This window comes from Malus sylvestris, chromosome 3 (genome assembly GCF_916048215.2).
Source record: "Malus sylvestris chromosome 3, drMalSylv7.2, whole genome shotgun sequence".
In the NCBI taxonomy this organism is placed as follows: domain Eukaryota; kingdom Viridiplantae; phylum Streptophyta; class Magnoliopsida; order Rosales; family Rosaceae; genus Malus; species Malus sylvestris.
The window spans coordinates 30,220,331-30,243,412 of NC_062262.1; the positions used below are offsets into that span (position 1 = coordinate 30,220,331).

General features: G+C 38.2%; 3 protein-coding genes across 4 annotated transcripts; all 3 read right to left on the reverse strand.

Moving 5' to 3' along the window:
* Positions 1-5,235: 5,235 nt before the first annotated feature.
* On the reverse strand, positions 5,236-9,038 carry LOC126614394 (PRA1 family protein H). Its single transcript, XM_050282053.1, has 4 exons — positions 8,521-9,038; positions 7,359-7,495; positions 6,228-6,299; positions 5,236-5,796 (listed from the first exon to the last, which is right to left on the reverse strand). The coding sequence occupies exons 1-4, from the start codon at positions 8,928-8,930 to the stop codon at positions 5,726-5,728; spliced, it is 690 nt and encodes a 229-aa protein (XP_050138010.1). The 5' UTR covers positions 8,931-9,038; the 3' UTR covers positions 5,236-5,725.
* A 2,558-nt stretch (positions 9,039-11,596) lies between these two features.
* LOC126614390 (uncharacterized) lies at positions 11,597-14,322 on the reverse strand. 2 transcript variants are annotated; one of them, XM_050282050.1, is made up of 4 exons: positions 14,076-14,322; positions 13,381-13,739; positions 12,045-13,278; positions 11,597-11,904 (listed from the first exon to the last, which is right to left on the reverse strand). In XM_050282050.1, exons 1-4 carry the CDS (start codon positions 14,115-14,117, stop codon positions 11,839-11,841), a joined length of 1,701 nt encoding a protein of 566 aa, XP_050138007.1. In that variant the 5' UTR covers positions 14,118-14,322; the 3' UTR covers positions 11,597-11,838. The 2 variants fall into 2 exon arrangements, with proteins under 2 accessions (XP_050138007.1, XP_050138006.1); XM_050282049.1 differs by having other exon boundaries at positions 12,045-13,739.
* Positions 14,323-16,005: 1,683 nt separating this feature from the next.
* LOC126614395 (protein yippee-like At5g53940) lies at positions 16,006-19,340 on the reverse strand. Its single transcript, XM_050282054.1, has 5 exons — positions 19,098-19,340; positions 18,538-18,581; positions 16,646-16,754; positions 16,492-16,547; positions 16,006-16,414 (listed from the first exon to the last, which is right to left on the reverse strand). The coding sequence occupies exons 1-5, from the start codon at positions 19,191-19,193 to the stop codon at positions 16,324-16,326; spliced, it is 396 nt and encodes a 131-aa protein (XP_050138011.1). The 5' UTR covers positions 19,194-19,340; the 3' UTR covers positions 16,006-16,323.
* Between the last annotated feature and the right edge of the window lie 3,742 nt (positions 19,341-23,082).

Below are 23,082 nucleotides of genomic sequence, written 5' to 3' on the forward strand. Positions count from 1 at the left end.
TTCTCCTTCAATCGCCACCAGATCTTCGATAGCCTCCTGTTCGAGATCCTCATCTCCGAAAGTGTTCCAAGGGTTGATGTCTTGGGCTTAGGTTCGAAGGTTAGTCTGCTTCCGTTGCTCTGCTACTGCCTTGGAAGGTGATCCACCGCAGCGCCTGGCCTCCCTCGAGCTCGTCACTATGGCCACCATGATAGCAAAGAACTTCAACGACCGCCGTCAAACGACTAGCCGGTCGTGAAGCTCGAAGCACCATCTTCTCGGCCTCCTTGCTCCGCTCCCTGCAAATTCCTCTACCCACCACCCAAATTTATACAGAAAAAATATATTAAATAAATAAATAAATAAATAAATAAAAGGGATGGTGGAGCAAAGTGATGATTGCACCGCGTGAAAAAAAAAAAAAAAAAAAGGAGAGGTGCATCTGGCACCATGATTAAAGGCCAAAAAAAAAAAAAAAAAAAAAAAAAAAAAAGGGTTTGATCTTTGGTGCGTCTGGCACCATGATTAAAGAAAAAAAGAATTGTTTGATATTTGGTGCTCAGGCACCATGTGCAAAAAAATAAAACAGGGGAAAAGAAAGGAAAATATAAAAAAAATGGATGGTGCATCTGGCACCATGTGCAAAAAGAAAAAAAAAAACATTAAGAGAAATAAAAGTCCATTTTATTTATTTTTCTGGAAATTTTACATAAAATTGCATTATACATACCTTAAAAAAAAAAAAAAAAAAAAAAAAAAAAAAAATAAAATCAAAGAAAAAGAAATTTACAAGAGGGGATATTCAAGGACGATCAGGTGGCGCCTCACAACTCGGCAGTGCTCCAGGAAGAGAAGGCGCTGGAGGTTGACTGTTTGAAGCCTCAGCAGTCGGTACAGCCCCAGAAGACGAAGGTAAATGCTGCTGGAACAAACCCACAAACCTCCGATGATCAAGTAAGATCTGACCATCAGATTCCTGCATCTGGTCAATTTTCCTCTTCATGTTTGTGGCATAGTTGTGTGCAAGCTTGTGCAACTGTTTATTCTCATGCTTGAGCCCTCTGATCTCCTGTTTGAGACTCATCACTTCAGCCGCCAACGATTCAACTTGACGGGTTCGAGCAAATAGGCGTTGGGCCATGTTGGACACAGAACCCGCACACTGCACACTAAGAGCCAGGGACTCCTTAACAGCCAACTCATCAGATCGCCTGGAAAGTAGTCTGTTATCTTTGGGAGTGACAAGGTTCCGGGCCACCACCGCAGCGGTCATATCATTCTTCATCACCGAATCCCCAACAGTAAGAGGACCAGTAGGGGATATGAAGGATGGGCGCCATATGTTATCTGGAGAAGACGGGACTACCTCTTCACCAAGGTTCAAATCAAAACGACGGTCGGAAGGTCCAGACATTTTCAAAGTGTTGAATGAAGAAGAGGTCGGACGAATCAAGATCTTAGAAGTGCAAGAAGGGAGTTTTCACAAGTAAAATTCAAGTGTGCTTTGAAACGAACATCGTGCCTCTATAAAAAATCAACACTCGACGGGATTTCGGAGATCGAAGGGGCAAGCTCAGAATTCGAAGACGCCAATTCAAAAATCGAAGAGGCAAGCTCAGAAATCGGAGAAGCATCTTGCTTTTCCAGACGTGTCGGCACCCTTCACACGCAAACTCAGCTTTGCGGAAATCACGGGTAATTTGTCGAAGCGCCAATCCCAGATATCGAAGAGGCGCCAGTCTTTTTCAGCCGAGTCATCACCTGTCATATGCACACTCAACTTTGCGCAAATCACGGGCAATTTGTCGAAGATTTTCGGTGAAGGAGAAAGCACGTGAAATTTTACTGTTCAATCACGCGTTAGTTGCCGACACGAGTGAAAGAATAGTACCTCTACAGGTATTAAAGAACTTCCTATAAACTGTCCACCTTCACCTTACATAGTAAGGTAGACATACATAACATTTCTTCATCTCCAAAAATGCTTTCCCAACGAAACCTCTCGAGTCATTCAGTGTTCCTTATTCCTTGGGGTACCTCAGCAAACAAATGACTCCAAAGCAAAAGTATCTCATATCACCAGGGTAGAAAGCAAGAGTATCTCATATCATGCGTTCTCCCTGTCCTTTCCTTTGTCCTTGTTCTTACCTACAAAGACAAGGATAAAGAAAACAATATGCCGGAACTTCCACTCAAACTCGGGTAAGGAACCGACTGCTTGGAACCCTTCCCTGATTGCCTACCTAGCACTGCTCTCGAGTACTCGTTTCGCACTGCTGCTGTACTTCCAAAGAAGCTGCCACATCTGCCTGGAGAACAGATAAGGCAAGTGAAAATGATACCTTGCAGCATGTGGAGACAAAGTGCAGAAGGAACAAGCAGAGAAGAATGTGGTCTGCACAGTCAACTCAGCAGAAGGAGTCTGAACTGAGGAACTCGAGAAGCTGCCATATCTGCCTGAAGAAACAAGCAGAGAAGAATGCAGCATGCACAGCCAACTCGGCAGAAAGAGTCTGAGATGAAGAACTCATTTTGACCCTCAAATTCTTGGGTCGACTTACTAGGCGTTGTGGGCTGCACGTGCCGATTCACCACCCTTGAATCGAATCCTTAAAGATCAAGTCACTAACTGGAAGAAAAGCCCATCTATCTTGAAGATCATACCGTTGACCAAACTGCTCAGGTGTGAATTAGAAAGATTGAACAGAGCAACAAGTCGTCACCTTCACCTCGTGCCTGCTTGTCATGTGTTCAAGTCAACCTTCAAGGATCAAGCCCTAACGGCCCTTGAAGAAGTTTCCAACCAAATTCAAGATCAAGCCTCGACGGCCCTTGAGGAAATCACAAGTCCGATTCAAGATCAAGCGTTCACCATATTTGAATCAAATCCAGTTCAAGAACAAGCTGTGGAAAATCAACAATTGGAGGAATCCAGAAAATCCTCCAATCCAGTTCAAGATCAAAGCTGTGGAAAGTCAACAAGCGCAACAAAATACGTGCCGATTCATCCACTACCAAAGCCAAATATCATCTACCACATGAAGCTCCTTGTGGCCCAATTTCAACCTTCAAGATCAAGCCTCGACGGCCCTTGAAGAAATTTCAAACAAAAGTTCAAGATCAAGCCTCAACGGCCCTTGAAGAAATCTCAAGCCCAATTCAAGATCAAGCATCGACGGCCCTTGAAGAAATCTCCAGCCCAATTCAAGATCAAGCCTCAACGGCCCTTGGATCGACATCTACAGTAAGGGACTTCAAAACGCATCTCCTACACATGACAATCACATGTATACGACGCGCCTTGAAGTGGGGGCATTTGTAGACATCGAAATTTCAGTAAATAAATGTTGACCGATAAATCAAAGTGTCAACGCTCATGTATTACATAAATTTTACACGTAGCGTGTGACTCAACGAAAATTGAAATAAGTTGGAAAAGTCATCAAATAGGACACGTGTCAACACCTGGCAGAAACGACTTATTTCATCTGGAATATTATATTCAAAATTAGGCCTTGGAAAATTCTATAAATACAAGCCCATTTCATTCATTTGAGGAAACCGAAAATCATTAGGCAAAAACTCTTGAAGCTCTGAAGCTCTGAAACTCCGAAGCTCTCAAGCATCCAGGTTCCCGAAGAATCAAGAAAGCGTTCTTCGTTCATCGTTCATCCTAAAATCAAGCCTCGACGGCCCTTGGATCAACAATCATCCACCAATTCAAGATCAAGCCCCGACGGCCCTTGAAGAAAGTGTTCTTCGTTCATTGTTCTTCCAAGATCAAGCCCCGACGGCCCTTGGATCAACCATCCACCAATTCAAGATCAAGCCCCGACGGCCCTTGAAGAAAGCACCATCGTTCATCATCCGTTCATCCAAGATCAAGCCCCAACGGCCCTTTGGATCAACAACGTCGACAAATCCACACATCCAACCGTTCTTCAAGATCAAGCCCAAAAGCCCTTGAAGATCCGTTCATCACTGTTCTTCAAGATCAAGCCCAAAAGCCCTTGAAGATCCGTTCAACTGTTCTTCAAAGATCAAGCCCAAAAGCCCCTTTGAAGATCCGCTCAAATCCACCTTCAAGATCAAGTCCACGGCCCTTGAAGAACGTTCATCCTTAGATCAAGCCCAACGGCCCTTTGGATCAATCACACATCCACAAATACACACTTTACGGAGATCGAATCAGAGGATCAAAATAGAGAGAGATTGTAACCCAAAATCATCAAATACATAATACTTTGTTTGTGCACGTCGTTTCTTGTCTCTTTCGTTTCAGGAATTTTCCGTGTTCACATACACTCTCCTCCATTAGAGATAATTGTCAAAACAAAAAAAAAAAGGTTAGATTCAAAATTATTTTCACAATAATGCTACGATTTAACAATAATTATCTACAATTTAAGATTTTTTCTTTCCAAAAAATAGTTTAAAATATTTTTAAATCCCCCAAAATCAAACATACCGAAATAAGTTTTTCTTTCAGTATGTTAAGAGAAAATAGGATTGAGACTAATATAAACGTACCAATACACAATGTGAACAAAATAAAACGTACCAAAATAAAAATAATGTATCAATATTAACAATATGTATCAAATCAAACGTACCAAAATTGTAAATAAAAGTACCAATTAATAATTTTTGTAAATTCAAACGTACCCGCATATATAATATGCATCCTGTATTGTATATAATAATAATTCGTCAACAACTATACTTAAAAAAACAACAAATAAAAAAAATCACAAAAAAATTGAAAATATTAAACGGAGCTTTTATATTGATCACCAACTATTTGAAAAAGAAAAAAACCATTTGGAAAAAGAAATAATATTAAATGTTTGCATAACAAAAAATAAATATGCGATCCAAAAAACATATTTGGAGAAAGAGAAAATATAGTTTAATTAATAATATCTCCACTAAATAAGGAAAAGTGCATTAGATAAAAGGATAAATTCAAAAATTATTTTAATTTTAAAAAAATAGAGGTGACTATTGGTCAAAGAACTTTAATCAAATTTAAAAAAAGCACAAACGTTTAATCTAAAATGATATAGAAAAACGGTAGGGATTCTAATTTTCCCTAAATTAATTGAAAGACAAATCAAGATCTAGATTAAAGAAATTAAATAATAAGTTTAATCAAAAGTAATGGTTTTGCCACTTAATACTACGGTCTAGTGGTACTCTAAGGTCTCAGGTTCAATTCTCGCCAACAACGAATTTGAACTCATTATTGCTAGTCCATTTTGAGGTTAAACATATCCCCTTCCCTTAGTGTAAATAATAAAGTTTCGACCAAACTTACAAAAAAGATAAATGAAACACGAGAATACCAAAACCAATTCTGTTAAGCCAAACAAACATTAGTTGATAAACTCAACGCTATGTACAGAGTGCGGCTACGCCACAGTGCCATTCACACACCCATTTTTACCTCCCCACACACCCTTATTAATTACAGTCATGATGATCTTCAATTCGTTCAATCGACAACCGAAAATTAAGAGGTGTGTAAGAAGTAAAAGTTAGTGTGTGGATAGCATTACCCCTTATATAATACCAAAAGGTCAATCGAATTCATATACGGGGGTTGGAACATGATGAGATTGAAGCTGATATAGCTCCAGTGTTCGAAACTATTGATGCATCCAAAATGCAACTGCTCTTGTGCGTAAATAATTCCTCAAGCGTAAAGTTAAGCGAATCCTTCCGCTTATACTGCAACACCACCTGCCTATTTTGATCGACCACGAGGAGTTTGCTTTGCACTAGTCAGCTTCCGAAATCCAGCATGCAGAATCATGCCTGCAAAAGGTTCGAATCCTTAGAAAATTCCATACGCAAGAAAAGGGAAGTCTAGAAATATAAACAGAAATTGTTTTTGACATCCGTAAAGTAGTATAACTAGAACGTAAAAGTATAACTAGAACAAAAGATTAGCTAAAAATAGCGACAATCAACTTGTTTTGAGAGAGGTTTAGAAGTTTATCGAGCTTTCTCTCATAATGTTAACTTTGAAACCCGTCAAGATTACAGGTTACAATCATACAATATATTCCTTTTTCTCGAAAGGATTTTTGTGAATACGATATACTACATGATTTATTTAGTGACTTTGTATTGTTGTATTCAATAATTAACTTATCTAACTTTAGGAAACCAAAAGAACCTGACTAAAGGAATTGTGCATAATTCTTCTCCATATATATAATATGCAAAGAATATCGAAAACTCACCTGCATAACTGACGGTAAGAGCACAGAAGATAGCCATTTGAACATTTGAACATATCAGGATAACCGCAGCTACTGCAAACATAAATTCAAATCAATGTTAGAAAAGCAACTCCAGATACTATTTTATAAAAACCATGAATAGCTTGCATCAGAGCTGTCCGGAGAAAGAAAATGAGGGTAAAAGTTACTAAACAAAAACTTCCGGCCGCCCAAAGAGTAAAAGATAGTGCACAATTTGGAGCTCCTAGAAAAACATGATGTGATAATTTATCTCATGGTAGACAATCCTTGTGCAAACTACTAGGCTAAAATGGCCAAGGGGGCCCTGGATGGCACCTACCAGCCCCATTCAGGGTACAGCTTCTCCGATTGTACCTTTTAGAATTCAGACCTCAGAAAAGATCTCTGACAAAGTGGCCATAGTGCTATCCTTGTATGTACAAGGCCTACGTTAAGTACAGAACAGAGAAGATAGAACACATCACCATAACTCACAGAGAGGAACATTTGAGCCCATGGAAAATCCAAAACCATAAAAAAAAAAATAAAAATAAAAAAACACCATAGTATTGGAGACTTTTCAGACACTATAAGGTTCCAAGGAGTCCTGTGGTAGAGCACACATGTGGACATGAATATAAAAATAAAATATAAACTGCTAAGATTATCTCCACTTAGGAGCTACTGCTTAGCAGTTTATGCAGTTTATAGATCATTAGAACTCCACACAGAGTCTTCATCCATACCAGAGTATGAACCTCTTTCATTTTTATAGTAAACTAATATCAAGCTAAATGCAATACATTTACCCCATTTAAGAGTTCCCCAAATTAAAGGATACCTTGATAATTTTATACTTGCTCGCATGTACGCCATTGTAAGTGCAACAAACAACATACACCCACAAACGTTAAATGGAAATTTAGCCATTTTGCAGTGTCTATGTTACTATGTATATTATACACGCATAACAAGATCCAAAGGAGGGTGAAAAAAGAATTAACTTGGAAAACTCAAGTAGTACGTGGCATTTTTAATTAGTAATCCTTACTTATGTAGAAGAGAATGCTAAGTAAACAGAAATGCACAAGAGAATACTGCTACAGCCCAAACACAGAGTCGACAACTCACCACATTGAGCAACATGAATTAAGCACTGCCGAACTATCGGGTATTGGTCCAGTCCCCACCTTTCACTACAGAACTTAAAAGCATCCCATAGTGCCAGACAAGACATCAATCCAACAAGAGCCAGTGGCATTCGATATCTGTAATCAAATAAAAAATACACAAAAATATCAGATAGGATGAGGGGAAAAACGCTGACAGTTATTAAACCACAACCTGCCAAAGAGGAAAAGCTAAAATGTACAGACAAAGGAAAGAGTAACTACATTACTTATTGTATATGACAGGACCCCCAACAGGATCATACTCATCATACAGGACACAATTAAGCCTATCTCGCCCACGCCCTTTTACCCTCTAGCATAAAGATGAATTATGAAAAGGAGGCACAGCTGTAGCTTTAATTTTCATCTCCCCTTCACTAGCAAAGTGAAGTTTGAGTGAGATTACATTCGGTCCACCAAAAGACCAATGGGGAGGATGTTCATATGGGAGTAAATGCATTGCTTGGCAAGACCTACTTAACAGTCTAAACCACTCAAATCATTCCAAGTGGTATGAGTTTCTTGAATTTTTATAAACCACAACCCCAACCTTTCAACATAGCCAAGACCAAAACTACATAGTAAAGTTACTTACGCCAAGGAAAAACAACTCACAATTGAAATTTGACCATTAGATCATTACGGGTCTAGACAACAAAGAAGCTTGCAATTCAATTTCTCAGCAGATTTAGAATCGCAAGTATCGCCTATTGGAAGGCAAAGTGCAATATAAGACAAAAATTGTCAGCATTTTCAACTTTCTTCCATTTGCTGAAGTTTTTGGAACAAATTAAATAGAGAGCCAGTTTTCAAACTTCCAACTAGAACCTAAAAAGAAAAAGGCATTGATATGAAACCAATCAATTCCTAAAACTTTCACACAGTATATACAAAAACCAGTTCTCAAAACACTCCCTTACCATTTACAATCTTTAAAACAAAGAGGGTAGTGATCTAGAGCTCAATTATTCTCCAAAGTCTTGCTTTTTTTACCATCCAATTCCCAGAAATTCCACAACAACCTTGAATACAAATATAACCCAATCCTCTAAACTCACCCAAGAATCAAAATACATACATATACATACAGAGAGAGAGAGAGAGAGAGAGAGAGAGCATACAACGAGCAAGCAAAGAAGAGCACGAACAAAGTAGCATAATTTCTAGCATAGCGCTTGACATTCTCCTGCACCCTCATGCGAGCCTGAGAAACAGAGAGAGGGAAAGAGTAGGATTCAGAGGACCCAAAAAAGGAGGTGGTCCAGGGCGGCGTCTGGGCGGCAAGGTCATCGTTGGTGAGCTTGGAGAAGGGGTTAATGGTGAAGAGAGAGAAAAGGGTGAAAATGCGAGAGAAGAGTGAGATGAAGAAGCCGTTTGTGATCGAGGCTGCGTCAGCGGTGGCTGCGGAGGAGGTGGTGATGGCTGTGGAGGTGTGCTGGTCGATGATTTCTGGGTAGCCATTGTCGCGGAGCCATGACTCGAAGAAAGGGTCGGGGACGCTGAGAGATAAAGGGTTGGAGGTGAATACCATGGTAATTCCCTCCCGAGTCCTACCTGCAACTTTTTGGTTTGGTTTGGGTTTGGATTTTGGGATTTTTGTGATGATGATGTTATCTTGGTTTGTTTCGTTGACAAGATAAAAGTTTTTCCTTGAATTATATTGGTCGTACAAAGAGTGTGAAATATGAATAAAATCATAAATTTATCAAAATAAAAATTTGACGCCATTATTCCTTCTCATTTGTAAGTAGAGGTTTTAAGTTCGAATATCGTGAATAACGAATTCAATGCCATATTAAGTTGCACATTGTGTGACTTAGCCGAACTCTCCACTTCCCTTAATATAAAACATATCATTATAATAAAATAAATACTAAATTTGCAACAATAATTTTTCTCATTTTTTTTTTTATAAAAAACCCACTTACCATATATTTGTGATATTATTTGTGTTATTTTTGTTATAGAGGCAGAATCCATCAATATATGTGAATCTTATATCTATTAGAAAGATGGTACAAATGTATGGTAAGAGTAACATTTTTGTTGAGAAAAATTATAAATGTGAGACCCATCACTTAAAATGAGAACGTAAACGGATCCCAAATTTACATGTTTATTGTTGAAGTAGAATATACATTTACATTTTTTGAAAAAGTAAATATAGTTTTTACAACTCAAATTTGCATATTTTCCAATTAAAATGCTCTCAATATTAGGAGATATTTCGAGTAAGAATAGCTAAGTGTGTTTCTATTATTCAAAAGATTCAGAGTTGGGTGTCCACATTGCAATGTTTTAGGTATCTTTACTTATTTAGGTCTCGTAAGATATTGTTTTTTTTTCAGCGAAAACTGCTTCACTTTAAAATTAAGCAATAAAAAAATATGTCCCCAGGGAGACACCGACACTGTGGCTATAGGTTGGTTTGCTTTTACAAAAGACAACGTTGAGCTTTTAATGAATATTTTCAATTCTATTATATTTATTCAACATGCATTATATCCCCTAGGGAAGATCCAGTGAGGCGCGGGATGGTGAGGTACAGAGCTCCGGCGCCGATGGTCCCGACAATGGTCCTGCACGACGGTCCCGCACGTTGCCTAACCTTCCTTCAAACAGCCATGGTGGATGTAGAAAATCCATGGGGCATAGTCGATGGAGTTGATGGAGAACTATAGGTATGTCATTTAATCCTTCATTTCATTCTGCCCTGTACGTACCAAACGCGAAACAAAATAATTGTTCCATTATGTCCTGTGCGTGCCAAACATAGCATGGAACCCCATTCCATTCTGACATGACCACCACCATCTACCACTACAAACACCAACTTTACACTACCACTTCCATTGTTACCTCCATCACCACCACCATGACAACCACAACTGCCACCACTATTATTGGCGCCACCATCACCATAACTACAACCACCACCACTGTTGTTGCTGCTGCCCTACTACCATTGTTACCTCTGAACCCCAACACCACAACCCACTATTGGCCCCACCACCATACCCCACCATTGCTGCTTTGAAAACATCGTACACCGATATTCACAGTTCTTAGAAGACATTGATTACCGAGATGGATGATTGGGCCTGTGTTCATGGAACAAAGAAACACTTTATTTCTGGAAACCGAGATAACTTTCTACCATTTCAATCCGTTGACGGGAGTACCATTTGACAAACCAGTGGGAGAGTATTGTGTATTGGCGGGGCTATTCTCTGAGAAGCTAATGATGTGTGAACATTTTTACATCATGCGAACCGGCATTAAAAATTCCAAGCCAGCACACGAACATTCAGTGATGCAGGCCACCTGCTTATGATTTCTCTGTCCTCCTGTAGTCCTGTACGACTGACTCAAACAATTGTGAAAGCCCTTGGGGAAAAAGTAGCAATCATCCATGACAACTTGTATGCAGCTTCTTCGGGGTTTTGGGGCAGCTTCTTTCCTTGTAGAGACTTTTTATCACCTGAGAAAGTAGGTTAGATGTTCTTGTGATTTAATCGGGCCTCCTGGCCGAGCAACAATGGACAGCATAGAGAGATACCTCCTTTCCAAACACGGTAGCAACAACGTTCGTAACCAAGTTCAGTTGGTTCAACAATCTGACTGCGTAAATAATTTTGATAAAGATTTACAACTTGAGGGACAGTACCCTAGATAGATTTTTGTTGATGCATAAAATCAGTGAGGACTTTGATAAAACAGAAAGTGTTAAGTTTGTGACCTTCACTAGATTGCTTCGGTCACTAGCGTGGATAAGTATGTAAATGGATAGGGACAGGGAAGCAAACACAAGATGTACGTGGTTCACCCAGATTAGCTACGCTCACGGAGTAAAGGAGTTCTCATTAATTGTGAAGGGTTTACACAGGTACATAGGTTCAAGCTCTCATTTAGTGAGTACTAGTGAATGATTTAGTACAAATGACATTAGGAAATATTGTGAGAGAATGATCTATATTTATAGAATAGAGTTTCTAGTTTCATTCGGACATTGACACGTGTCGTGTTGTGATTGGTTTCTGATGTTGACACGTGTCGAACTATGATTGGGTTCTAATGTTGACACGTGTTGCTTTGTGATTGGCCTCCTGGTTGGAGGGAAACTCTTCTGGATCCTTGACAGTATAACGTTAACCAATGCTCAGTAATTTCGGGATTGGTCAAGTATAGTTCAAACAATTCTTAACACATCTTTCATTTTTATTCATTTCATATTTGTGAGTAGCTTACAAAAACAAGAAAAAGAAACCAAAAGATTGCATTGAAACTTGAAAATACAAGTATATCAATGTCATTCAGCCAGCAAGTATATGTCAGATGATATGAATACCTAAAACGACTGCTAAACCGCGAATTTCAAAATTGTTCTGGGAGGAAAATGGCTGCTTTAAATTGTGCGCACCAGAACGATGGGTGAGATATCACCGCTTGAGTTGCCTCCTCGCCAGAGCAGGAGCTTTCTTAGGGATGTAAACCTTATAACTCACCTGCCAAAAGTATTAAAACATCATTAAAGCTAGTAGTAGAAAATAGACTATCAAACTCTTGTATGGTCTAAAAAGAGATTACTAAACTGAAACTAATGCAAAAAAACGTATGCCCTTCATAGGGACATCAAAACACCCACCTGTACCATTTCACTACCTCGCATCACCGACATTGTTTTCTGCTCAAACTGTGAGCCAACTGTAGCTTCATCTTGCTGTTTATCAGAACTATTTTCTCCTGAAGGTTCAGGAGCAGTAGAACCATGACCATCATCGGTATCTTCACCTTTGCTATTGCTTCTTCGAGGAACAGTTTGGGCAGTCCCAGAAGCACCCTTATCTACACAACTCTCACTCACCAACAATCTTTCCTCAGAAGGTTCCTGTAAAGCAGGTTCTTGTTTCAGCGTGGGGTGAGCTTTTAGCGAATGACTCCTCAATGTTGGTGAAGTCGCGTTTGGTTTATTAAGGGCAGCAGTGGTCTTAACCTTTATACCGACAACCACTTGGTCTATTGGACAAGCAACATCTTGCTTGGCAGAGATAAATTCATTGCCATCTGGTTCCTTTTCAAGGTTTTGGGAAGAAAGCATGGAAACTCTCTCTTGAGGCCCATTGGCCTCTTCTACTGATTGGATTGCATCAACCCTTTCAGCAACATCCTCCTCGGATGACTTTGCTACAACCACTCTAGCACCACTCGTCCCGGGGGATTCTGTTTGAACCAATTCAACCTTTGCAGTGGACTGCTGTTTCAAATCAATAGCGGTCTTGTCTTCCCGATGGGTAGTTACCACTGAAATTCTTTGATGCTTTCCTTTGAATCTTTTTAGATTTTCCAAAGCCTTTTGTCTTAAAATTGATTCCAGATCCTCACCTGGCAGACTACTGATTGTCCCAGAAACCTCATTCTTATTTTCATTAATAGGACCAGTAGTCCCAATTCCATCACCTTGGCCCGCGCAATCTTTCTCCAAAATGTTACGAATATCTTTGAGATCCATGATTGGAACATTAGAAACATAAGCTACTTCCTCTTTCCCACTCTCTACTTCCGTTCTCTTTTCAAATGCAACATCTAAACGATTATTCAACTCCCTCCTGCATCCTCCGTCATTACTGTCATTACTTCTACAAGAAGGGTAATCGTCATCGTATGTAATCTCTTCTTTGTGCCCATCTGTATCCATCCATCTGCCATGCTTGTCTTCTTCCGTTACTGTAACTACAGATCTCAACCTCCTTGTATTGTTCTCGTTTGTCACTTTTTCCTCACTCTGACAATCACCACTCTCGCTACACTGACTTTGTGAAGAACAGCTCCATGACCTATATCTAGCCCTCTTAGTCTCACTATCAACCATGTTAATATCACTTCCATCTCTGTATCGTTTTTCCGGTCTGTCCCTATGCCTCTTAGATTCAATGTCATCGCCACTAATTCCCCCACTAGGACAAGTTGAGCAGCTAAACGACGCACTACTCCTGGAACTAACACTAGCATTCCTCCTAGGCTTCTTCTTCCTCAAATGAGTTTTCTTATCATTCTTCTTCTTTGCCGATTTCCTCTTCTTTCCACGGTCAGAGTCCTTGCTGCTGTCACGGCTATAAGAGCGTCTCCGAGCCCTCTTCTTGCTCCCTTTTGCAACCTTCCGAGTGCGCGATCGAGCCCTTCTACTTCTCGAATCATCCTCTGAACCAAAAGACGAAAACGATTCCAAACTTCTTGAATCATCCTCACCAGAATACGAAGAAGAATCGTCACGACGGCGAAGCTTCTTGTATCTATATTTCCTACTTTTACTCTTACTCCTACTCTTCTTCCTTGTTCGAGCCTAAAACCGCCACACACGTGAACACAAACATTAACTTTAGCATTTAGCATAAAACATTGGCAATCATGAATCAAATTACAAAACCTTAATCTCAGACATGATCATATTTGTACAACGTTATAATCAAAACATCATATTTCTTAGCAAACTACTTATAATGCTGTCTAAAGTTATCGATTTTTTTTGGATTCCAAAACCTAAATCAGAATAACAAAACCAAAAAAAAAAGTGATCTTTTCAGCACGGAAGGAAACCCCATGTAGTTAAACAAAAAAAACGAGGAACCTAAAACACGACAACAACTGAGAAGAGAGGGAGAGAGAGAAAGACAACAACCTTGGAGCGTTTCTTGGTTTGAGAAGAAGAGGACTTGCCCATCTGGGTTTATACCTGCAACAATCGAAACTGTTAAAAGCAAAATTAAGATTGCAAAGAAAGCAAAAGGAAAGGGTTGAATCTTCAAAAGTTGGATCGGAGGATTCGAGATTTGAGGAGATAAATATATGTGTCTCTCTTTCTCTTGAGGATTGTGTGTTACGCTCTGGTTCTTCTGGCCTTCTTTCTACCTCTCCCGTTTGGCCAACGCTGCTCTTTATAAATAAGGTTTGCTTTTTTTTTTTTTTTTTTTTTTTTAACACTTCATGGTTGAGTCGTGGCTTTCAATTTTTATAGGTATCGAAACACAAGTTATATGGTGTAGCACGAGTATACTAATACATAAAACTTTACACGTTACAAGTTATATGGTGTAGCACGAGTATACTGATACATAAAACTTTACACGTTACAAGTTATATGTGTATTATCTGATAACTTTCCTCAAATAATATTTTGCCCAATGTGGCCCTATTTTAAATTATTATTTAAAATTTTTATTTTTATTTCTTCAATCATGTTAAAAACGTGAATTTTATATTTATATTAAATGTGTAAAATAACATTTCTTAAATGTGAAAAGTACATACATGTATACACATAGATGTATGTTGAAGTTTTAGTAAGTGTTGTTTAACAAATCATTAAGATTACTTTCAGTAACACATAAATCTCTAAAAAAAAAGGTTATCTTTCTCTAAAAGGTCTCCCTTTTTGGTTCTCTAAAATTCTTTTTATGTGAAAAACAAACCTAGGAAACTTTCGCCATTGGCCCTAGCCTTTGGCTTGGGTGCCGAAGGCATCCACCCCTCCTTCCTTCCTTGGTTGCTTCATTTCTTCCTTTCTTCTTTTCCTCTCTCTTCTTTGTTTCCCGTGAGTTTTTCCTCAGTTTCTCTCTCCTTTGCCCTCCCCACTCATCTCCTATGCTCTTACCCCCTCCCTGCATCCCCTCATCTTCCTTCCCATTTTTCAGTTTTCACCCTTCCCTTTTAATTCTCGATTCTCCCCTGAGTTTAATCTCAGTTTTCCTTGAGCTGAGTCTCAATTATCTTGCTCTTCATGCCTACGTCTTTTAATTTTCCTTCCTCCCTGTTCCTCAGTCGTGATATTCCATCCCCACCCCACCAGGTGCTCGGATCAACGAGCTTCGTTCAGAAATTGGATATAAGATCCATTTCTCTCCCTCACTTCCCCTCCCTCAACCGGCATGCTAAATCCCTATCGATGCTAGGTGTTCTGTAGCCTTCGCCATAGTAAGTGTATTTTACATACCCCTTAACCTCACTTTCTACCTCTAAGATACTTTGTTTGTATATATTTGCAGGGATTCGTGATGGGGACTTGGTTCTAGTGTCTATTTTCTCAGTTCGAGTTTGGCTTTCTCCGAGGATGTGGCACCGAATCTGGTTTATGCCACTTGAATTAGGGTTTTTTGTTGTTTGTTTTTTCAACCTTCGGCCCTAAGCTTATGTGGGCCTCTCGTTGTATCTTGGGTTGTGACTATCATTTTGCTTGGGTCTTTTATTTTATTTGTGGTTATTTACCTGACTCTTTTTTGGCTTTGTTGTTTTTTACCTGACTCTTTTTTAGTACATCCTCTAATTTCGTATCCACATCCATATTATGTTTCACTAATAGGAAATGAGCATGTTTATCAACGCTTAAATAATAACTCAATCATCAACTTTCATATCATTTAGTTTACAAAATTTAGTCTACAAATTTAGTCTACCTAGCATTACTCAAAACTAAAATACATAGTTTGGTAACTACATTTAGTTTTTTGAAAACCAAAACAAAAAAAACTGAAAACGAAATTGTTATTAAATAATTCTTAAGTTGCACATTAGATGTTCTTCTGTATAACTTAACCGTACACTTTTAATGTACATTAGAGAAAAACTCATAGTTTCAACAATTCCTCAAACCCGAAAAAGGGAAGGACATACTCAACAAGCCCAACAAGGAGGGCCCATAAAGCGGCCCAAATATCTACAAAAGGCTGACAAGCCCAAGTAACAAATCAATTCCGTCAAACACATGAATCAATATGCTTGAACAACATGCACCCAAACACTTCACATCTGCGTTTGTCTTGTTTACCAAGTCATTTATTCAAGTAATGTTTACAATGTATTACAAACGGTGCAGCAGCTGCTCTGTCTTGCCTCGCGTCCGGTACAACTATTCCGGCAACGACATTTAGTTCCTATGCATCGTCTGCGTCACTACCACTCATGCTAGGACGAGTATCAACAAAGTACTCTGCGGAAAAATCTACTTCGTCTACGATCCTTCCTCTGTACTATGAAGGTAAAAGTAAGAATGACAGCTGAGCACATTATGCATTGACCGAAAAATTAAGGGAAGGTTATACCTTTCAAGGACGAACTTTCCCTCTTTATACTTCTGGCTGTTCTCGTGTGCAGATTCCTGGACGTGGGATAAAAGAATGTTTTGAGGGGCATGAAGTTGAAAAACTATGCAGTATACGACTCTGGTAGAGTGTGTGCACCGGAGAGAGAGATTACATATTTCCAGCCAACAATTTGGCCACAAGAGCAGCAAAATATATCTGCAACAGTATGCAAACCCGAGAGCATCATCCTCTCCTCTAATGTTCCAGTAGTGGTATTCACCCTGGTTCACAAAATCCAATGCATAAATCAGTATCTACTGGATTGCTGTCTGACATAAGTTACTTATAAGAACAATTGAAATGTCATTAAGTCATGGCTGGAATATGAGATATCGTTTTGATCTCACTCCACAGCTCTCTCCTAAAATATAAGCAGCCAAAACTTATTAAACTCTACTAATTAAGTCCTCAAGTTGAAAGCATACAGTTACCCATATGGTCAAAGGAGAAATTACTTGCACTATATCAAAAGTCGACTGAATAAGATAAAAAGCATCAATTTCTGAAGTGGTAAAACTGAGCAGCAACTGGAAGTCAGTTTCTAACGGTTACAAAAAGTTTCAGTTTCTCCTATTTCCCAACTGGTTTTCTTTAGGGTGTTCATTCCCTTAATTATTTTTCAATTGATCTTGGCTTGTTCCTTCTATTCATAACAGGAAATACATTCTACAGGGTGCCAAGAGTACTACGGGTTGGGATGGCAGGTTGGTTCGATGTTAAGAGTAGAAGTCGGACATCTTTAAATTCCTACCCACAAGGAGATCACTGTCCTAGACCACGAATTGTGAAGCCACCCTTTAAAGATAAGTCAGAACCTTTCTCATCAATCCAAGGAGTGAAAAAAACTTGATGAAGACAACATATGACTATCATGGTTTGCCGAAACTTGAAATATAGCACTATTTGTCTAGCGTATTCGAGCACTTTCCTGGACAGCAAGTGCCTAAACCCAAAAAGAACAAGGAAACAAAACAATCTTGAATAAAAGGCACTACATACACCAATTCTTTTATTATTAGTAGACATCAATCTTCTTCAATGTAACGAAAACTAAGATTGGAAAAACCAGACTTCACTAAACAATCAGCAACTCAGCACCAGCAATTCCCTCCACTAATAAAATTGACTCCTAGATCCTAGTCATAGAGATTTCTATTGAAGAGGTAGGTCCACAGAAAATTTGTCCAACTAAAAGCCACTCCAATATCTAAAAACTAATCTTCTTTATCCATGTTTCCACCTACTGGTCCTGGATTGACGGCCCCAACTTTACCAGCAATGATTCTGCATACATGTTACAAGTAAAGCCCACTGCAGCACTGCCCATCCACCAGAGCCATCAACTCAACACAACCCATATTCCAGTCATCCCTGAGCAGCTATCCTACTATCATTAGCATTCTCGGTTAATATACATCAAACTGGAACCCCCAAAGAAGCACGACTACGAATGTTCAACATCTAGTTAAACTCGAGTAAATCTTTCTCAGCAAAAGAAAGTCTTTTAGCAGGGCAGATTAGCATTACAGGAAATGCATGATCTTAGCTAAATCCACAGGAAAAGTTAACTCTTTCCTTTCCTGGGAGATCTACATCAAATTGAAGAAACTTCTCCATGTAAACAAACGTTACTCAATAGCACGTTCTTGTTCGCCTAAACCAAAGATCACGTAATAGGTAGCTTCACTGCATCTTGCCAAGGTGAAAGCCACACTCTTATAGTTACGAGATCTTTGTACATTTCTGCGGGGCCATGCTTCGAATCATTTTGAATAACCTAATTCGGGAATTTTAATGGTGTCCGATAGGACTATGAAGAACCCAAGAGGAACTGAATACTTCTTTCCATATAACAATGTCAGAACGGCTATTTACATGCAATGCAGTGACAAGATGCACTAGTTGATAAATACAGAATCCATAAACTGAACAAACTGAAAGCTTGAAAAATATAAAACATATATCTGAATCAGATCAGATATCCATGAAAGATGAAGAACTCACGCATTATTGAAGAGGTATGCTTTTCCTCGGCGGCAATGAAAAGCCTAAACAATCACAAGGGAAAAATGAGACCTGAAAGAATGTGAAAACCCAATAGAGAAGTTTAAATACATATGCTGGTGATCACAAACAAATAAGACCTAGCAACTCGAAAATCGTGACCAACATACCAGATTGCAGTCCTTAGAGTGGTAAATCTTTGTACTCCTACAACAAAAAACATCGACAACCCGAAAATTCTTCTAATTCTTTCTTACTTTACCCATATTTGTAAATCAAGGACGATAAATTCACAACATAAGCATTAGAAAACTAACCAATAAGCATTTACTAAAAAATTTACCAAAAAGCACTGAAACTGAAATTAGACGATTCAATCCCACTTTCTATGCATTTACTTAAGGCTCAAATCAGATAACTCAATTTTGTGCGACAAACTACAATTACTGAAGAACAAAGAGAGAAACTTTTACAGTGGTTGATGATCGGTACTTGTTGTTGTGAGTGAAAGATGCAATCTTTTGAGCAGAAATTGAGAGGAAAAGTGAGAAAAACGTTACCCGAGAGACACAGTCGGAGAAGAGGGCCAAGTGAGTTTTGCAGAACTTGCATTTGTAGCACCTTCCCTCCAGCTCTACCACAAATATCCTTCCCATCTTCCTTTTCCTCAGCTTCTCTCTCTTGCTAGCTGCTAGTGATTCACTACTCCCAATACATATATGTATATCTCAAGGATTCGGGACCAATATATGTATCTGTTAGCGTTTTTTATATATGAGAGAGAAAAGAGGATGGGCACTCAGTGCCACTTTCTTGTTCTTGAAGATAGATTTTCCAATGTGATCAGTATACAGGTAGTACATTATATGTCATTATATAAATAATAATATATGTGTGTTAAAAAGTTAATAACTTAAAAAATAAAATTTTTCACCATTTCCATTAAAATACGTAATGTACCACTTGTGTTTCCGTCACAACTAAAAATTTTTCGTTTCCAACACCCCAATCCTTTTATTTGTGACAAGTGTAGATTAGGAAAGGAGTTGCAGTAGATGGGGACGTCTCGTCCTACTGAATTTGTTTCATCTAAATTATTTTTGTGAGTTAAAGCGAAATTTGTTTATAACGTAATCTGCTATTCAAATGACGTCATTTATCCAATTGGCACTCGCAGTGTGTTTAAATAATAAAAAATAAACCAACCACGCAATGCTTATGCTTATGTCGCGTTGCAGGTAGATTGTCAAAGGTCATTTCAACATATATGTGAGAACCTCATTGAAGTTTGAAACTACCAAATTATCGCTTCCGCTAGTGATAAGTCAAATATTTTCTTTGTTAGTATAATATTCCCAAAGAAAATTATAAAATATTGTTACTTTGTTATGCGTCACTCGATATCCTAATTAATTACTAATATACAACTGTCAAATTGAATAAATTGAATAATAAAGATCAAAATTAATAAGAACGTGTGAAAGGTGAAGAAAAAAAAAAGTACGTTACCATTTTCCTATAATTTAGTTCCTTTTTTATTTTTATATATTTGGGTTGGGGTTCTGGTTCAGCATTGTGCGTAAGCAGCCAATAGAGAGTAGTGAACTTGGCCCATGGACTGCATCGCTAATTGGGCCTAGTGCTTTTGGTCTGTATTGTTCAAATCTCTGATGCTAAGTACATATAACACTTATGCTAATCAACACAAAAAAAAATTAAATTTATTTAAAGTATTCAGTTAGCCATTCGAGATTCTTTTGTTCCATTTTCCCACTCCAATAGAGAGAGAGAGAGAGAGAGGAGAGAGAGAAGCAAATAGTTGAGCTGACATGATGAGATAACAGATGAGTCGGTCTAAATATCTATGTTTGTATGTTATTTCAAATTTTGATATTTTGGCTTACAAAATCCTAAAAGTGGATATGGCCACTTAGATAAACACCAAACTAAGAAAAGGTAATCACCTTGACTGCCCAAACCTCCAAACTGCATGCATCATTTAATTATTATATAGTTTAGAGCTAGTTTGGGGTTGCTGTTGTGAAAAGAAAAAAAAACGATGTTTTTAAAAGTAAAGGTAGAGTTGCTTCTGCTTTCTACTATTTTGAACCCATGATTTTGACAAAAAAACACTTTTTTTTTTCATTACCAAACGCAATTTTAGCCCTAGCTTTAAAAAAAATTAAAATAATTTTAGCAATGCCAAACCAGCTCTTAGTTTTTTCAATAAAGTATTTTTTATTCCCCATTGACGACAAGCCTAAACTCTATCGACGACAAATCTAACATTTAATTTAATAGAATCTTTGTTTGACACAAAAAAAATATAAATAAATCTCCCACCGGTCGAAAAAGGAGCCCATATCCGTGGAGTGGGATTCTCCCATCTCTTTTTTTCCTTTCCCTTCCCTTCTCTTTCCTCCTAGTTGAACGTTTATGATTAAACTACGTCAACATTTTTTATTATTTTTTTATAAAAAAGATATAAAATAAAGTATGCGAGAAGAAAAAATAGAAATTGATAAAAAGATAGACAAAAGAGAACTGGCTCAGCTGACAGCCCACAAGGAACAATAGCCACCCTAAACCCACATATTTTAATTTAATTTTTTAAATTTAACATTTATTACGTTTCGGTGGTTTACGTGGCACCCTGTCTCGCCCCCACTTTGCGTGACCTAACCCCGGAGCCTTAACATCACCCGCGGGTCCCACCCACCGTTTCCTCCACGCAACTCCCGCCGACGACGCTCCCTTCGCGTAGGCTGTCGGTGTCACTTTCGGCCACGTCACCGCCACACCAGTCGCAGAGCAGCGAGCGTCCGTACTTCCCGCCCACGTGAAGGCGGCTTGCGTGGCGGGGCGCGATACGCTACGTGTCAGCGTCATGCACAACTGCATGGGGAGCGACAAACTTGTGGACTTCATGGATTCCAGACGACACGATCGATGTGTGGGCCCGTACCAAAGCGGCCGCCACGCCTCCACCTAAGAGCACTATTTTCTTACGTGGACCTTTTAATTGTTCCCCAAAAGTTAATTTTATCTAAGACGGATATATTGTGGAATTATGAAAAATATTATGATTATCTTTCAGCATCACCTAAGATACGAATATTATCAACACACCTAAGATACGAATGAAGATTTTTTAAATAAGTACTTTAGACGGCGCTTTATGCCGGCGAGTTAATCGATTATTTTGTTGTTAGACTGTAAAATTGTTACGTAATGATATTAAATTATATATTTTAATAATAGCTAAAAGTAAAACAAACAAATTGATCTTATAAGCTTAGAGGCAAGTGATTAAACTCACCATAGGTGTAGTGAGGAAGATATGAAAATATGTCTGAGATATACTAATCATCTCATACATCTTACAGTGGATGCAAAAACTTTGAAATCGGTAATGATGATACATAACCATGGTAAGTTAAAATGCATTCGAAAATTAGTTTGAGACACTTAAATTAGGCTGTAATTGTATTTCTCTAAAATTAGGTGTACAATTTGATGGCATAAATGTTTATCTACAAGAGTGTTTAGTTATGATGAACTACATAACGATAGAAACGAACACAAACCAATATTTGATCACGCGATGAGAAAAATCGTATATCATGTCAATCTAGTTATTACCGAAGAATTTGTGGTTCTTTATTGTGAATTCATCATCCTTTAAAGCGACCTGAACCCTGTTTAATAAATAATTTTGTGTTTCGTTGTCAGTTGTCACAAAGAAATTATTTGGTTTAGAATTCTAAGTGCAAGCCAATTTGAGGCAAGAGTTTATGTCCGATATCAAGGTTTTTTGTTATGATGAAGCGCACAAGGATAGGAATTTGCTCAATCTAACTTTTGTTAACTGACAATAAGCAATGATGATGTCAAAATACTCTTGTTAAGTATCGCATATTTGGTTAGTTCCGATTTAAGGTATTCAATATGATGAACTAGACAAAATAGAAAATGCTAGGACAATTGTTGTTAAACGGACAAAGTAACTAATAACATGAGAATGTCGTTTTATGTTAAAGAAGTTTTTTTCGCTGTCAATACTCTAACGATCGAAGAATTTATTTGTTCAAGGATTTTAAGTGATTACCAATATGACAACACAAACATTCATTTCCAAGATCAGGCTATTCAGTTATGATGAAGTAGACAAAGATAGAATTTCACTCAACCGAAATTTTGTTAAAGCGACAAGAAGAAATGATGGTGTTAAGACGATTTTTCATGTTGGTAGAGAATTTATAATCCGTACTATTGACTCATCAACATTTAGAGCTCAAAGCTGATAATTCTTACATAAAACTTATATATCATCATAATGAGCTAGAGTATGACGTAGATATTGTCAATTACAAATGAAGGTATTTAGTTAATTATGACGAAATAGAAATATAAGAAAATGCACTTTGGCTAGCTTTTGTTAAACTGGCGAAAAAGCAATAATTACTTAAGAGTATCATTTTTTGGTAAATAACTTATTGTTGTTTGTCGATTCTGATCCTCTAAAAACAAAAGGTAGAAAAGTAT

Bases quoted from the DNA above. Each gene is read 5' to 3' on its own strand.
- LOC126614394 (XM_050282053.1), bottom strand. From the start codon at position 8,930: ATGGTATTCACCTCCAACCCTTTATCTCTCAGCGTCCCCGACCCTTTC. The intron at 7,496-8,520 runs GTATGCTCTCTC...ATTTGATTACAG, and splicing joins CTCTTCTTTGCTTGCTCGTT to ATATCGAATGCCACTGGCTC. The intron at 6,300-7,358 runs GTGAGTTGTCGA...TTATGTTTGCAG, and splicing joins AATTCATGTTGCTCAATGTG to TAGCTGCGGTTATCCTGATA.
- LOC126614390 (XM_050282049.1), bottom strand. From the start codon at position 14,117: ATGGGCAAGTCCTCTTCTTCTCAAACCAAGAAACGCTCCAAG. The intron at 13,740-14,075 runs GTTGTTGTCTTT...TGGCGGTTTTAG, and splicing joins AAACCAAGAAACGCTCCAAG to GCTCGAACAAGGAAGAAGAG. The intron at 11,905-12,044 runs GTGGGTGTTTTG...TACTTTTGGCAG, and splicing joins GAGGTAGTGAAATGGTACAG to GTGAGTTATAAGGTTTACAT.
- LOC126614395 (XM_050282054.1), bottom strand. From the start codon at position 19,193: ATGGGAAGGATATTTGTGGTAGAGCTGGAGGGAAGGTGCTACAAATGC. The intron at 16,548-16,645 runs GTAATCTCTCTC...TCCCACGTCCAG, and splicing joins AAATTGTTGGCTGGAAATAT to GAATCTGCACACGAGAACAG. The intron at 16,415-16,491 runs GTATAACCTTCC...TTCATAGTACAG, and splicing joins GGAAAGTTCGTCCTTGAAAG to AGGAAGGATCGTAGACGAAG.